The sequence below is a fragment of the Mastigoproctus giganteus genome, chromosome 7, assembly GCF_048544385.1.
Source record: "Mastigoproctus giganteus isolate SK-2022 chromosome 7, ASM4854438v1, whole genome shotgun sequence".
Classification (NCBI taxonomy): Eukaryota; Metazoa; Arthropoda; class Arachnida; order Uropygi; family Thelyphonidae; genus Mastigoproctus; species Mastigoproctus giganteus.
In genome coordinates this window covers 219,923,498-219,939,632 of record NC_143581.1, presented here as the reverse complement: position 1 = coordinate 219,939,632, position 16,135 = coordinate 219,923,498, and the positions used below count along the sequence as shown (strand labels likewise).

Sequence of the window (16,135 nt, the reverse complement as noted above, 5' to 3'; positions counted from 1 at the left end):
ACCCACCTAACACTGCCTCGATAGCATCAGCAAATATTCTTGCATTGAAATCAGTTAGTTAAAAATAAGGAGGAGGTTGACTGGTGTAGAAATGTGCTTCATGAGCAGACCCACAGGCTATATCACACTTGACATGAAAAGAAATCAAGATAGTGGCGTAGCTACCATGTAGGCAGGAAGGCAATTGCCTCCCGGACAGGGCCCTTTAGGAGACCGGCGTCTTTGGCTCTCTCCTGTTTTTGCAATTTTCATTAATTAAGTAGGGGTCGTAACATGGTCTTTGCCTCAGGGCCCGGTAGCTACGCTAGTGAATCAAGACATCCTGTCAGAAGTGGAAACAACTTCAGTACTGAATTTTATTGACTCATACAGAAACAGATGAATCCATCTTGTAGAGAGAATGGAGGATGGGTGCAGTCCGAAGGAGATTCTAAACTACAAACCCCGGTGAAGGAGAGACAGAGGCAGACTCCTGAAAGGATGGAGAGAGACCGTAACAGGCCACTAGGCCTAAAATTGGACAGGAGGAAGAAGAAGAGAAGCAATAAGTCAGTTATATCAATAAATTTATTCATCAAGCAAGTCGCTTTTTGAAAATGTTGAAATATTAACTTGAAATATCTAATATTGTTGAAAGTTTACATAAACCATTAAGTATAGAGGGCGCAATGATCTCTGTTACTTTTATTTTATTTATTGCTTTATTATTTTTTTTTTTCAAACATCACTTCAGGATTTTATCGATACCGAAAAAAAAAGCTGTGCTGTTGGTTTTTGTGCCACGCTTTACACTTTTAGTTGTCTTCAGACCGACCTAGGTAAGCTGGGTTATTTTTCTCCACGTTATCTCTTGTTCATTAGTGTATTATACTTGAAAAGCCCAAACTTTAGTTATTATTTGATGATAAAGGTTTTTTTTTATATATTTTTTTTCAGGTTTATTTGTTATATGCGAAAACGTATATAAAGTTTTCGCGTATAACGGTGAGTTTCATATGCCTCGCATTTTGCTGAAAATTAAGTTAATTATTAATCATATCAGGAAAATCTGCGTTAATTATCTAGGCAAATATATACGAAATACTTTTATAATGTTTCTGATTAATAGTAAAGTGTATAAAACTTTGTACCAGGAAGTTTAACAAAGCCGGTTTTCATACTCGCGCCAATTTTGAGTTAAAAATATATTCATATGGGAACGCGTGACATCTACGAGGCCGCCATCGAGCCGGTTACGGAAAGTGATAGTTATGCGCGTGGTGTAGTTCGGATTTTTGTGCTATCTATGTAATTACATGTATATTTGATTATTTAATACATTTTTTAATATTTAAAGTAATTAAATAGTAGATTAAGTTTCATTTGTATTTATTTTAGTTTATTTTGCTACATCATGCAATTGTGTATGGGAAACTTAAGAAATTGTTCAAGGAAAAGGCATCTGTACGCTCACTGCACTTTACATTTTCAGATTTTTAATGCTATTTGTTTAGCTTACTACTGATTAAATGCCGTATATTACTTGTTCATATTTGCAATGTTGAGATTCTTTCGACCTCTGTGTAGAGTAAACAAGGTATGTACAGAAACTGTTTTAAATTAAAATACTATAGAATATTAATTGATAAGCTTGTGTTAGTATTAACACAGTGATGTAAGAAAGAAAACTTATAGAGCATCAGCCAAAAAAAAAAAAAAAAAACACCCTTCCCATTTCACCCATCCATTCACTCCAAATATTTGTCTAGTTCTGCCTTGAACTTATTTAAGTTACTGACCTCCACTACAACAGATAAAAGTTTGTTCCAACTATCAACCACCCGCTGGCTAAAGACAAATTTCTGCACATATATTCTACAATTGTCCAGTTTGAATTTATCTCCCCTCAGGTGAGTAATCTGAGCAAGAGGAAGAATCCTATTAGCATTGAGCTTGCCCAATCCATTCAAAGCCTTATACACCTCAATTAGATCACCTCGGAGGTAACGCCTCCGCAGCCAGGTGGGAAGGAGCAGCAGTGCGTAGCATAGTACACGCAACTTGATTAGACCTGGGTTCGAGCCCATCACCACCAAATATGGAGGATGCGGAAAGTTCAGGGAATGACCACCGCATATCCCCGGAGCAATATGGCCTTAGTTGCTAATGCTCCTAAAAACCAAATAACAAACAAACAAACAACCTTGGAGGTGCCTGGTCTTCAGAAGCTGCAATTTGCAGAACTTAAGCCTTTCTTGGTAATGCCAACTTTTGTTTCCCTCACCAATCTTGTTGCCCTACTCTGTACTCGTTCTAGCAGCTCTACATCTTTCCTAAAATGAGGCTTCCAAACCTGTATACAGTACTCAAGGTGGGCCCTGACCATTGCCTTATACAAGGGGGCAATCACTTCCTTATCCCTGCTAGCGAAATTTGTGTATGCAATTGACAAGACACCATGAGCTACTCTTGCAGTGTTTTTGCACTGCTCAGAAAACTTCATATCTGACTGCACAATTACCCTCCCAGCTCCATTTCATTCTTCACTCCCCTGAGTGTAGTACCACCCAGTTGATATGTTACTCTGGGGTTACTGCTACCCATATGCAGTACTTTACATTTGTAAATGTTAAACCACAATTGTCACCTCTCAGCCCATCTGCTCAACTTTTCCAGATCCTGTTGCAGTAGCATACTATCATTACTGTCATTAACAACTCTGCCAACCTTCATATCATCTGCAAACTTAGATATTAAGCCTGATACGATACACCTTCATCAATATCATTGATACATACTGAAAACAACAATGGGCCCAACACCAAATCCTGGGGACTCCACTAATAACATTACTCCATGAAGAGCAGTGTCCATTGATAACCACACTCTGTCTTCTCCCACTTAACCATCCTTTTATCCATTTAGCAATTTGCCTTTAATGCCATACTGCTCAAATTTGTACAGTAGTCTTCCATGTGCCAAAGTATCAAAACCTTTCCTAAAATCCAAGTATATGATATCGAAATTATTCTTTGCATCCAATTCCTTTGTGATCACATCATAGTATCCAATCAAATTTGTCAGACAAGACTTTCGCCTTAACAAACCCATGCTGTGTCTGAACTATAACTACAGTCTTGTCTAGATGATCCTGCATCACTTTCTTAACCTGTGACTCCATTATTTTCCCTGGAACAGAAGTTAGACTTCTTTAACTTTGCCTTCTTTCCACATTTATATGGGGTCAGCATTTCCATCCTTAATTCTTTTCCTCCATTCCTCCCTATCCTGGGCTTCCTCTCCTCCATCCTCTCTCTTTTAAATCCTCTGCCACCTTGTCATTCCGTCTCATCTTAGGTCTCCCCCTCTTCTTCCTTTTCCCTATCACCTCCAACTTTTTTGCACCTCTTCCCCCCCTTTAGGTGCCTCCGTAGCCAGGTGGGAAGGAGCAGCAGTGCGTAGCACACGCTTCTTGATTAGACTGGGGTTTGAGCCCGTCACCACCAAATACGGAGGATGCGGAAAGGTCAGGGAATGACCACCGCATATCCCGGAGCAATATGGCCTTAGTTGCTAATGCTCCTAAAAACCAAAATAACAAATAAGAGTAACCTCTTCCCCACATACGCCTCACTTCTTCGTTCCACATGTCCAAGCCACCTCAACCTAGATTCCTGCATTTTTTTACTCAGAGGTCCCACCTTAACCATACCTCTGATGTAGTCATTTCTTATCCTGTCCTTCCTAGTCACACCACACATCCACCTTAGCATCCTCAACTCTGCCACTTATCTTCTTCTCCTGGGCCTTTGTAATCGCCCATGTCTCAGCACTGTACATCAGTGCGGGTCTAACCACAGTTTTATACAATCTTCCCTTCATTCTGCAATTTACTTTCTTATCACACAGCACCCCACTCATCTTTCTCCAGTTCAACCATCCACATTGCACTCTATACTGTATTTCTGCACTCAATTCTCCATCCCTCTCAATGTTCGATCCCAGATACTTAAATTTTGAAACTGATGGTAGCTTTTTCTCCTGCAGTTTTATAGAACTCTCATCTTCTCCATTCCATGCCATATATTCTGTCTTTGTTCTGCTTATCCTCATGCTTCTCTCTTCCAACGCTTTCCTCCATTCTTCCAATTTCTTCTCTACTTTTCTTTGGGATGGTCCACACAGTACGATATTGTCTGCAAAGAGCATACACTATGGTGCTCTACTCTTCACGTCTCTCACCAGTACATCAATTACCAGATCGAACAGATATGGGCTGAGAGCTGATCCCTGGTGCAGTCCAACTACTACAGAGAACCCCTCAGTCATACCTACACTACTCTTAACCTGAGTCACTGCTCCCTCGTACATTTTCTTCACAAACCTTACATTCTTTTCTGATGTACCCTTCTCCCTCATGCATCTCCATACCTCTTGTCTGGGCACTCTATCATATGCTTTTTCCAGGTCTATGAACACCATGTGCAACTCAACTTGCATCTCCCTGTACCTTTCCATCACCTGCCTTAAAACAAATATTGCATCTATGTTCCTCTTCCTGGCATGAAACCGAACTGTTCCTCTCCTATTTCCGTCTCCTGCCTTATCCTTACTTCCACAATTCTTTCCCATATCTTCATTGAATGACATATTAACTTTATTCCCCTGTAGTTCCCACATTCCAGCACATCACCCTTTCCTTTATAGATTGGCACAAGTATACTTTCCCTCCACTCATCTGGTATCCTCTCCTGCTGCCACAGTTTTTCCATAAGGTCCCATAAGATATTGATCCCTTCTTCACCCATGCTTCTCCATACCTCTAGTGGTATCTGTTCAGCACCTACTGCTTTACCCCTCTTCATTTTTCTGAGTGCACTTTCCACTTCTTTCCTGCTTATGCCTTTCACTACTCTTTCATTCGTCTCTCCATCCTCGCATAATGCTCTTGGGTTTTCCTCATTTAATAACTTCTTAAAATAGTCTTTCCACCTTTCCTTAACCTGTTCCTGGTCCTGTATCACCACTCCTCTCTCATCTTTTATCTGTTTTATTGATGAGAAGTTCTTTGATGCCTTTTCTCTCATTTTGGCTATTTTCATCAACTGCTTATCCCCATCATTCCTTTCCAGTTCCCCATTGGCTTCGGCCTTTGCTATTGCCACAGCCCTTTTTTGCCTCCTTATTTGCTAATTTATATGCTTCTTTATCTTCCTGGCTACCTGTTAAATCCCATCTTTTCTTCATCTCCTTTTGTTTTATCACAGATTGCGCTTCCTCATTCCACCACCAAGCCTCCTTTCCATCCAACGATTCCTTTCCTGATATTTTCCCCAACAACTCTTCTCCAACTTTCCTTATGATACAACTATTTAACTTCCACCACTCTTGCACATCTTCCGGTAATTTTGTTCTTTTTAGTACCTTTTCCCTAAACTTCTTCCTCAAACCCTCCTCATTCAATCTCCACCATTTTATCCTTTTCTCCCTCTGTCTTGAATATTTCCTACTTTTGTCCGCTGCAACCTCCCAATTGACCACAAGCAATCTATGTTGTGCAGACACACTTTCTTCGTTTATTGCCTACAGAAAGGATAGACAGGATAGGAAGGGAGGAGGGGTTATGCTATTAGTTAAGAAATACATAAAATCCAAAGAAGTGAAGCCAGTCGACATTGCTGGACAGTACAGTGTCGAGTCAGTTTGGTGTGACATAAGCATTGGGAGATCAAAATTGAGAGTAGGAGTGTGCTATAGGCCTAATGACTCTGATGAGTATAATAAGAAATGGTACAGGGAAATAGAGTGGGCCAGTAAATCAGAGTCTTATAATGGGGGAATTTAATTTCCCAGATATTGACTGGAATTTGGGGGCTGGTCACTCACACGCTAGCAAGGCTTTTGTGGATTTATTGGATGATTGTTTTCTACATCAGCATGTTCGGGAGGCAACTGGAGCGAGTAATACTCTTGATTTGATTATCAGTAGTGATTCTTCATGCATTAAGAATCTGCAGGTAAATGAACCACTAGGTGGCAGTGATCACAGTGTGCTGAAGTGGGATTTACTCAAAGAGGTAACTACCATTAGGGGTAAAGGGAAGGGTTATTGCTTTCGTGAAGGCAACTATGATGGACTGAGACTGTATGTAAATTCTATACAGTGGGACCAACTGATGATGTTACCAACAGCAAATTCAAAATGGGAAGCATTCAAAGAACTTATCTTGGAAGCTACTAGGCTTTACATACCAACTAAGAAATATTGTTCAAGGTTTAGGCCTAAGTTGATGTCAGATGAACTAATGAGACATATGGCAGAGAAGAAAAATGCATGGGATACATACAAATTAACACGTGACACAGAAGCCTATGATAGATACAAGTTGATCTGTAACCAAGTTACAAAGGAGGTTAGGCAGGCGAAGGAGGATTACGAGAAATTTTTCGCAAGGGATGCAAAGAAAAACAGCAAAGAGTTCTTTACTTATGTAAACTCTAGAAGGAAGGGGATGAATCAGATTGGTCCACTTGATATCGATGGGTCAACTGTTGATGATCCTGCTCAGGTAGCTAACAAACTGAATGAATATTTTGCATCGACATTCACACATGAGGAGTTATTCAGCGAGGGGAATGCCAGAGGTGTATCCAACTCTGGCAGTAAGCTAGAGAATCTTGTAATAACTGAGAGTAAAGTGGAGGAGAAATTGTTGAAGGTAAACACAAGAAAGGCACCTGGGGTGGATGGGATCTATCCAGTTATATTAAAGGAGGCAGCAAAGGAAGTAAGCAAACACTTAGCCATAATTATAAGAGCTTCCTTGGACTCAGGGGAAGTACCCATGGACTGGAGATGTGCAAATGTGACCCCAATTCACAAAGGAGGATCAAAGGGCAACACAAGTAATTATAGACCTGTTAGTTTAACTTCTGTTCCTGGAAAATTAATGGAGGCACTGGTTAAAGAAGCACTGCAGGATCATCTAGACAAGACTTCAGTTATAGCTCAGACACAGCATGGTTTTGTTAAGAGGAAGTCTTGCCTGACCAATTTGATTGGATACTATGATGCAGTCATAAAAGAACTGGATGCAGGGAATAACTTTGATATTATATACTTGGATCTTAGAAAGGCTTTTGATACTGTTGCACATGGATAACTGCTGCACAAATTGGAGCAGTGTGGAAGCAAATTGCTGCTATGGATAAAAGGGGGAGAAGACAGAGAGTGGTAATCAATGGACACTGCTCATCGTGGACTAATGTTATTAGTGGAGTCCCTCAGGGTTCAGTATTGGGTCCATTATTGTTTTCTGTATTTATAAATGATATTGATAATGGTATATCAAGGTTAATGTCCAAGTTTGCAGATGATACAAAGGTTGGCAGTGTTGTCAAGGACACTACTGACACTATGCTACTGCAACAGGATCTGGAAAGGTTGAGCAGATGGGCTGAGAGGTGGCAAATGAAGTTTAACATTGACAAATGTAAAGTACTACATATGGGAAACAGTAACCCCAGAGCAACGTATCAACTCTGTGGTACCACAGTGTAGTATCAACTCTGTGGTACTACACTGACAGTGGTAGAGCATGAAAGGGACCTGGGGGTGGTTGTGCAGGCAAATATGAAGTTTTCTGAGCAGTGCAGACGGGCTACAAGAGTAGCTCATGGTATATTGTCAATGATATATAGGAATTTTTCTAGCAGGGATAAGGAGGTGATTATTCCCTTGTATAAGGCAATGGTCAGACCACACCTAGAGTACTGTATACAGGTCTGGAGGCCTCATTTCAAGAAGGATGTAGAGATGCTGGAACGAGTACAGAGAAGGACAACAAGATTAGTGAATGGAACAAAGGGGTGCTCTTACGAAGAAGGGCTTAAGTTTTGCAAATTACAGTGTCTGGGGACTAGGCACCAGCGAGGTGATCTGATTAGCATTAGCATTAGTAGAGGCATATGATGCAAGAAAGCAAGCTTATTCAGCATCAGCCAAAAAAAAAAAAAAAAAAACACACCAATCCCATTTCACCCCTCCGTTCGTTCGAAATACCTGTCCAGTTGAGCTTTAAATTTGTTTAGGCTATCAACTTCAACAACAAGTGATGGAAGTCGGTTCCACCAACCAACCACCCGCTGGCCAAAGGCAAATTTCCGCACATCTATCCGACATCCGTCCTTCCTCAATTTGAATTTATGCCCTCTGAGGTGATTATTCTGAGCAAGATGAAGAATCCCATTGGCATTGAGCATGCTCAAACCATTCAAAGCCTTATACACCTCTATCAGATCACCTCGCCGGTGCCTAGTCTCCAGACTCTGTAATTTGCAAAACTTAAGCCTTTCTTCGTAAGAGCAACCCTTTGTTCCATTCACTAATCTTGTTGCCCTTCTCTGTACCCGTTCCAGCAGCTCTATATCCTTCTTGAAATGAGGCCTCCAGACCTGTATACAGTACTCAAGATGTGGCCATAGAGGTGTATAAAGCCTTGAATGGTTTGAGCATGCTCAATGCTGATGGGATTCTTCCTCTTGCTCAGAATAATCACCTGAGGGCATAAATTCAAATTGAGGAAGGACGGATGTCGGATAGATGTGCGGAAATTTGCCTTTGGCCAGCGGGTGGTTGGTTGGTGGAATAGACTTCCATCCCTTTTCGTGGAAGTTGATAGCCTAAATAAGTTTAAGGCTCAGCTGGACAGGTATTTCAAACGAACAGAGGGGTGAAGTGGAAGTGGTTATTTTTTATTTATTTATTTATTTATTTTTTTTGGCTGATGCTGCATAAGCTTGCTTTCTTGCATCAAATGCCTCTACTAATGCTAATGTTGTGCAGACACACTTTCTTCGTTTATTGCCTTGCTTTTCCTCATTTCCTTTAGATGCCTCCTACGGCACATGATATAGTCAATCTGGCTTATCCTTACAGACTAACAGGTCTGTAATTGCCCCATTTTGACCCCCCTTTGTTTATTGGGGTCACATTTGCAAATCTCCAGTATATAGGGACCTCCCCTGAGTCCAAGGAAGCTTTTGTAATTATGGCTAAAGGTTTGCTTAGTTCCTTTGCCACCTCCTTTAATATAACCGGATAGATCCCATCCACCCCGGGTGCCTTTCTTATGTTTAACTTCAATTTCTCCTCCACTTCAATTTCTGCTCTCAGTTATTGCAAAATCACTTAGCTCCTTGTTAAAGTGCCAGAAGTTTGATAAACTTCTGGCGTTCCCCTTCTTTAATAACTCCTCATGTGTGAATGTAGATGCAAAATACTCATTCAGTTTATCAGCTACCTGAGCATGAACATCAACAGTCAATCTATGTTAAATGGACCAGTCTGATTCTAATGATTATATGGATCAGCCTTAAAATTGCATAATTGTAATCCATTTCTTCTGTCAGTTTCATATCAATATCTCTTCTATGAACCCTACCTGATTAATGAAATCTGTTTTATAATAGGAGCAAGTTAATTTACTTGGTTATTTTAAAACCTTTAATATTGCATTCTGGCCACTATCTATTGTTTTCCAGACTGCAACTTCAGGAGTCTCTTCCTGTTAGAATATCCCTTTGTATCTATAATTTATCTTGTGCCGGAGATGTGAGGAAATCATTGTATTTTACATACTTATGAATGATCATCTTTTTTTATTGGAAAAATTTCTATACATCATTGACTGAACTCAGTGCACTACCCTGGCTGCTTTGGTATAACATTCATAAATTTTGAATTACAAAGCAAATTACATAACAGCTTTTGATTATGTACAAGTATAATCAAAAACTTTTATGCAAAAAGCTTCGCATGGTAAATATAAAAAGCATTATAATTTTTTATGGGTAGAGGAAGTCTTAGCATCATATTTCAGTACTTGTTAAAGCGTGACTAGTTTTCCAAGTGATTTAATACCATGAGTTTAGCCTCAACAAATTTTTTTAACACCAAGTTGTTGAGAGAAAGAAAGGAAGAGACAAACAGACAAATAATACCCTTAAGTTTAGGACAATATCGTGGCTTGGGCTGTAGTTAGCCAATCTCAGGTGGAGTATGTTGGATTTCATAATGAGTTTTTCTGAACATTTCAGTCCACACAACTTGCATATCAGCTCATCAACACATTTGTATAACACAGTGTAATGTGGCATTTCATGCTGATATGCTATATAAATAATAATAGTAGTTGTTGCTAGGGTTAAATGCCGCCTCCGTAGCCAGGTGGGCAGGAGCAGCAGTGTGTAGCACAAGCTTCTTGATTAGACTGGGGTTCGAGCCCGTGACCACCAAATACGGAGGATTCGGAAAGGTCAGAGTTTGACCACCGCATATCCTCGGAGCAGTATGGCCTTAGTTGCTAATGCTCCTAAAAACCAAATAACAAACAAACAAACAAACAACAACAGCAGCAGCTAGGGTTAAATAGCACCTGTAGTGTTTCAAATGCTCCAGTTTAGGCCTATTTGCTTTAATGGTTGCAGTAAGCATTGTTGCCTGAAATATGATTGGTTGTGCAGTGCATTTCACCTCAAAGACAGCTTTTTTTTTTTTTTTTTTTTTTCTTTCCATACTCCAGTCACTTGATGTGAATGCATAATACAATTGTTTTGTAGTTTAGACTGGTTTGCATTGCTATAATTAATGGCATGGATGGGTTGTTGGAAGGCCTTCTGCCATATGTTAACAATTTGTTGATAATTAATAATGAGGAGCCCAAAAGGATTTCTATGTACCTCAGTTAATACATGAAGCATTAGGCCAGGGATGTCCTAACCAATTGGCCACACACAGCCTACCCCTTTACATTGTGCAGCCTGCTGCCGCAAGTAGGCAACTTTTAAGTGTTATTGTGCCCCCCACCCCAAGTTTAAAATATAGTTTCATGTTGACTCTTGAAATATCCATTTTAATAATATTTAATTTTTCTATATTACTTCCTTGTGTTTTATGCATCTTCCTCAGAATTTAGCATTATTATTATAATCATATAATAATAATAGTACAATAATAGTTATTGATATTATGTAATATGATAGGTGGATTTTTTTATTTAATTATTAAACTTTAAGAAATTATGAATAGCAAATGTAAATAATTAAAATTATTTCAAAAAATGCATAATTAGTGGTAAGGAACTAGTTGTGGGCCTACCTGCTGTGACAACCAGTGTGGACTGTGACCCACAGCATTTTCTTTCTTTTGGTCTCTAGTCAAAAAAGGTTGAATGCCCCCTGCATTAAGCTGATGTAGTACATCCACCATATGTAAAAAGAAAAATTTAAATGATTGTTCACTCATGTGCAATAATTCATGGTTATCCTGTAATAAATATCTTTAAGAAGATATTACTTTTTTGTTAATGCAGCATGTAATATGCTTGTAGTGCCGAAAATGTCCATATATTTAGCCAGCATTTGCCCTTGAAACCACTTAGTACAGCTGCTTAATCAAAGTGAACAGATGTCCAACAGGAAAGTGAACTTTCCTGTTGAGCATCTGTTCATTCAAATTATATCCAGATTGAAATAGTTGGTTATATTGTGAGTTTGTTATACTGTATAAGAGAATATTTATCTGGTAGATTATGAACTTTAGTAATATGTGGAATGTATTTATTATAATATAAATATAATATATTTATTGTTGTTGTTGCTACTACTACTGCTGTTATCCTTTTTTTCCCTAATCATATTATTTTGAATTTGCAGCATTTTATTATCTCTCCATTTCATCTTAAGTGTTGCTCAGTTTCTGTTGTACCATTACATACCATGAAATACATTCTAGTAACTGGTGGTGTTATTAGTGGTATTGGAAAAGGCGTCATTGCAAGTGGTATTGGAACACTTCTGAAGGCATGTGGATTTCGAGTAACCTCCATTAAGATAGATCCATATATAAACATAGATGCTGGAACTTTCTCTCCATATGAACATGGTAAGAATGTTAGCCATTTGTAATAGAAATACTATAATATTGAACATAAATTGTTTCAATCTTACTGCTTTGGTAGTATCTACTTTTAATGACTTTTTTTTAATAGGTATTTCCCCCTTTAATGATCTAAAGTGTATTTAACTGTTTATGGAATGCAAACAGTTTCCACTTTTGCAAATTCATATTTTACCACATGAAAACAATACTTCTGTAGGTTATTTAAAAGCAGGCACTACTCGTGATATGCATTTTGAATCTTTTTTGATCTTTATAATTGGTTTTCAAATGGTACTATAAGGGTTATTGAATATTACATTTTTATATCTTGTAAATAAATGTTATAATTAATTCTTTATAATCAAATTTAGGAAGTGAGTAGCTAATATTCATAAAGTATTTTTTGTTGAAAGATCATTATTTCAAACTAAAAGAAAAGTTCAGTTTGTGATCCATGAAGCTCAAACACCAAAACATCAAATTGTTTAATTAAACAATTTGGTGTTTTAGCTTCCCATGTATGCTTGCAGTTAGATCTTTGGAGATAAATTCATTAACTGAGGATTCTAAGCAAAATTTTTTCCTCTTTTTCATTACAGTTCCATGTATTTCAGGATCAAATAATGTGTATATGATTCCCCCTCTCGCTGATCCTTTGCTATTAAAATAAAACACTGAGAGTCTCTGATACAAATTTCTCTTAACGGAGATATGAAATACAAAAGCACATAACTATGGTTCTTTGCACACAGACAATTTGCTGTCATGCAAAATTTTATCATAAGAGTTCACTATACCGAATGGAATAAATCAAAACATCATACAGTATTGTATGACACTTCAGTTTCTGTCACATGTATCTCATGACACAAATGATAAAAATGTCATATGAATATTAGAGGTAACTTGGCTTTTGGTGTGAAACCAAAAGTTTTTGCTCATTTCAGAATAACTGAAAAGTAATTTTAAAGATTTTCAAGTTAATTTTTTGCCACAGAGTCCTGTTTCTTTTTTTAAAAACCTTATAAAATCTCAGTTGAATGGAATCAGTCTCTCTCAACTTTGGTGGTGTCTTGTATGTGATGTTGTACAAACACCAGCAGATTAAAATTAAGGTCAAAGCACCTTGGTTGTTAAACTGCTGAATAAAATAAACCATTTCAGAATACTGAAATGGCCATTGCTGATTGTAAGTTTGAGCTCATTCATAATTGTGGTGTTTGAATGTCAGAATACCACCAAGAAGTGATGTAAAATGTTTACATCACTTCAGCTTGATGCAGTTTGATTCTAATTGCTACAATAGTAACACTGTCATCTCCAGATTTTGCAAAACACTACGGTATAGAGACCAAAACTCTCTACCCAGTAGTGCGTTTTTCCTACAACAAAGGCAGCACATCATTTTCCCAGGTACAGCACATGTTTGTAATTGAACATCCATGATGATTTTTATCTTGCACACTACTTAAAGGGATGGTATACACTGACAACCTTCACATATTGAGAAGAATTAAGTCTATATCAAATCAATAATTCAACCATTTAGTTATTTCAGTCTATTATAATTATGTTTATAATCATAAATTGAAATAAAATTGAAAATAGGCTATGAGCAGCATGTCTCTTTAATCAAGAAGTACTGAGATTTGTTGTTAAGTAAACATTGCATACTTATGTAATGAGTGGTATATCAATGTTTTCCAAAGTATGGTCCCTAGCACAATATTGGTCCTGGAAAAAAAATTGGTCCTTGATTACTTGGTCCTACAATACAAGTAATCATATTATCTTATTATTATTGTGCAATATTTGTGAATGCAGTAAGTCATGACATATAACAATGAAGCTATTTTTATATGTCGTGACTTATAAGAATGATACTATTTTTTTTGTCTGGTTTTCCTCAAAACAAGTATAGAAATATAAATTTGTAGATTGAATATCAAACCAGATTTTGAGATAATTTTACCGTTTGTTCCTGACAAAGTTGCTGTGTTGATGTTAAATAACGTCATTGTTCACATTGGTTTCCTTAGTTATTTACTTAAAAGCTATAAAGTGCACATATAATAATTGACTTATCATTATAGGATTAAATAAAGAGTGCAAATTTTTTTTATGTTTCTATTTTTGGACTGGGAACGAAAAAAAAAAAAAAAAAGCCAGACCCCCCAGCTCTATAAAGTTTTGGAATCCCTATGGTATACAGCTACTCCCCGACTTATGTAAGGGTTGCGTTCTGCAGAACTCTATGTAAGTCGGAATTTCCCTAAATGCTTATGCAGCACTCGCAAATTTGATTGAAGCAAAAAAGAAATGTTCGATGAACATGTAAATAGAATTATTTATTCAATTTTTTTACCTCATGCACAGGAAAAATTACAAAATTATAAAAAGAGAGAGGAGACAGGCATAACATCAGCAAGTTTTACCTTTCGAGCATTGTTGCCAGAATTAACTCTCCAACTGATAAGCATGCCGCTGCGGAAGGTAAGGGCTGTGGAGATTTAGAAGGGGTTTTTTCCAACACATCACAAAATTTCTCTGCAGCTGCAGAATCGGCACTGGCAACTTCACCACATACTTTAATGTTTTGGAAACCAGCGTGATGCTTGAACTTATTAAACCATCTGTTTCTTGCCACGAACTTGGCTTGGGGTTTGCCGTACTTATCCTTAATATCTTCATACATACTTCTTGCTTTTGCTTGAATGGCCATTGGACACAGGAGCACTTGCTTCTGAATCTGATTTTCCATCCATATTAATAGCTTTTCCATCTTCGATATAGCACCTGAATGCTGTTTTGTGATCACTGTTGATCCTTTAACATGTTCTTTTATACATGCACTGTCCCTTAAAATAGTATTCACTGTTGAAGCAGTGTGATCTAATTCCGTGCAATAGATGACAAACTTTGTCCTGCTTCGTTCTTCTTAATTAATCATTGTCATTTCTAAATCAATTTTGTTTCGTTTCCTAGCACTGCCAGTACTTACACTTTCCGTTGGTCCCTTTCCTTCACCATTGTAATAAGCAAATAGGAATGAAGGGAAGATTCTGAAAATTTATTTATGTTTTTTATATGATTGAAGATTTCAGTGAAGGGAAACTCATTTCACCATAATATCATAACGTAAAAACCCACAGAATTCCAGTTATCGGTATTATCACAAATGCAATCAGATCGAATTAATACCTGTTTATAATAGGTTGCACTAACAGAAAAACCCAATAAACCGGAAAGTACACATTGTTTTATGGTAGTGACCTCCAGAAATGTGTTTCATAAAAATATCACAAAGGCTTTCAAAATTGATTCTTATAACGGGAACATATGTTAATGATGAAAGTATAGTGCAATTTCCATTATAAAAATGACCTTTTATAGAGATAAATAGCTTAGTTATATAGCAAAAATTTCAACTTCCAAGGTCTTTGAACAGGATGCAAAATACGTTTCCACGTTTTTTTTTTTTTTTTTTTTTGCACCAGCCGGCAAAAACTTATATAAAGTCGAATTTCCATAAGTAGAGTATTACATAAGCCTGGGAGTGACTGTATATGATATACAGGCAGTTCTTGCTTTACGAGTTCTCAGGTTTATGAGTTTTTTTTTTTTTTTTTTTCAAAGTATCAAGTATCAACAAAATCGAAAATATGAACATTAATTGCAAAAAATGAATGTTAAACATTCATAAATACTGCATTTCAAACCACGCACGTAGCTATACAATACAGTGTACCCAGCTTTACGATATTAATCGCGTTCCAGAGGCAGCTTGTTGTTTGGAGCATTAGCAACTAAGGCCATATTGCTCCGGGATATGCGGTGGTCATTCCCTGACCTTTCCGCAACCTCCGTATTTGGTGGTGACGGGCTCGAACCCCGGTCTAATCAAGAAGCGTGTGCTATGCACTGCTGCACCTTCCCACCTGGCTACGGAGGCGCCTGCAGAGACACCGTTGTATCGTGAAAATATCGTAATGTGAACCCAATAGCACGTTGTTTTTTGGTAATTCATTCCACGACCTCGGAAGTTGAAATTTTCGCTATATAACTCTCTAAAAGGTCGTTTTTATAGTGCAAAAATTGTATTAGTTACCAAATCAAATCACTAAAATGCACTACACTTTCATTGTTATCATATATTCTGTTATAAGAACCAATTTTGAACAGCTTTGTGATATTTTCTAGAGGTCACGACCATAA

General features: G+C 37.6%; 1 protein-coding gene across 1 annotated transcript in view; it reads left to right on the top strand.

The window, feature by feature from the left end:
- The first annotated feature begins 1,468 nt into the window (after positions 1–1,468).
- The window catches only part of LOC150083701 (CTP synthase 1-like), a 71,652-nt gene continuing 56,985 nt past the window's right edge, over positions 1,469–16,135 (top strand). Inside the window, exons 1-2 of the mRNA XM_090377442.1 lie at positions 1,469–1,576; positions 11,695–11,923. Of these exons, the coding sequence (XP_090233568.1) occupies positions 1,538–1,576; positions 11,695–11,923 (268 nt within the window). The 5' untranslated portion in view covers positions 1,469–1,537. The remainder of the gene's footprint in view (positions 1,577–11,694; positions 11,924–16,135) is intronic.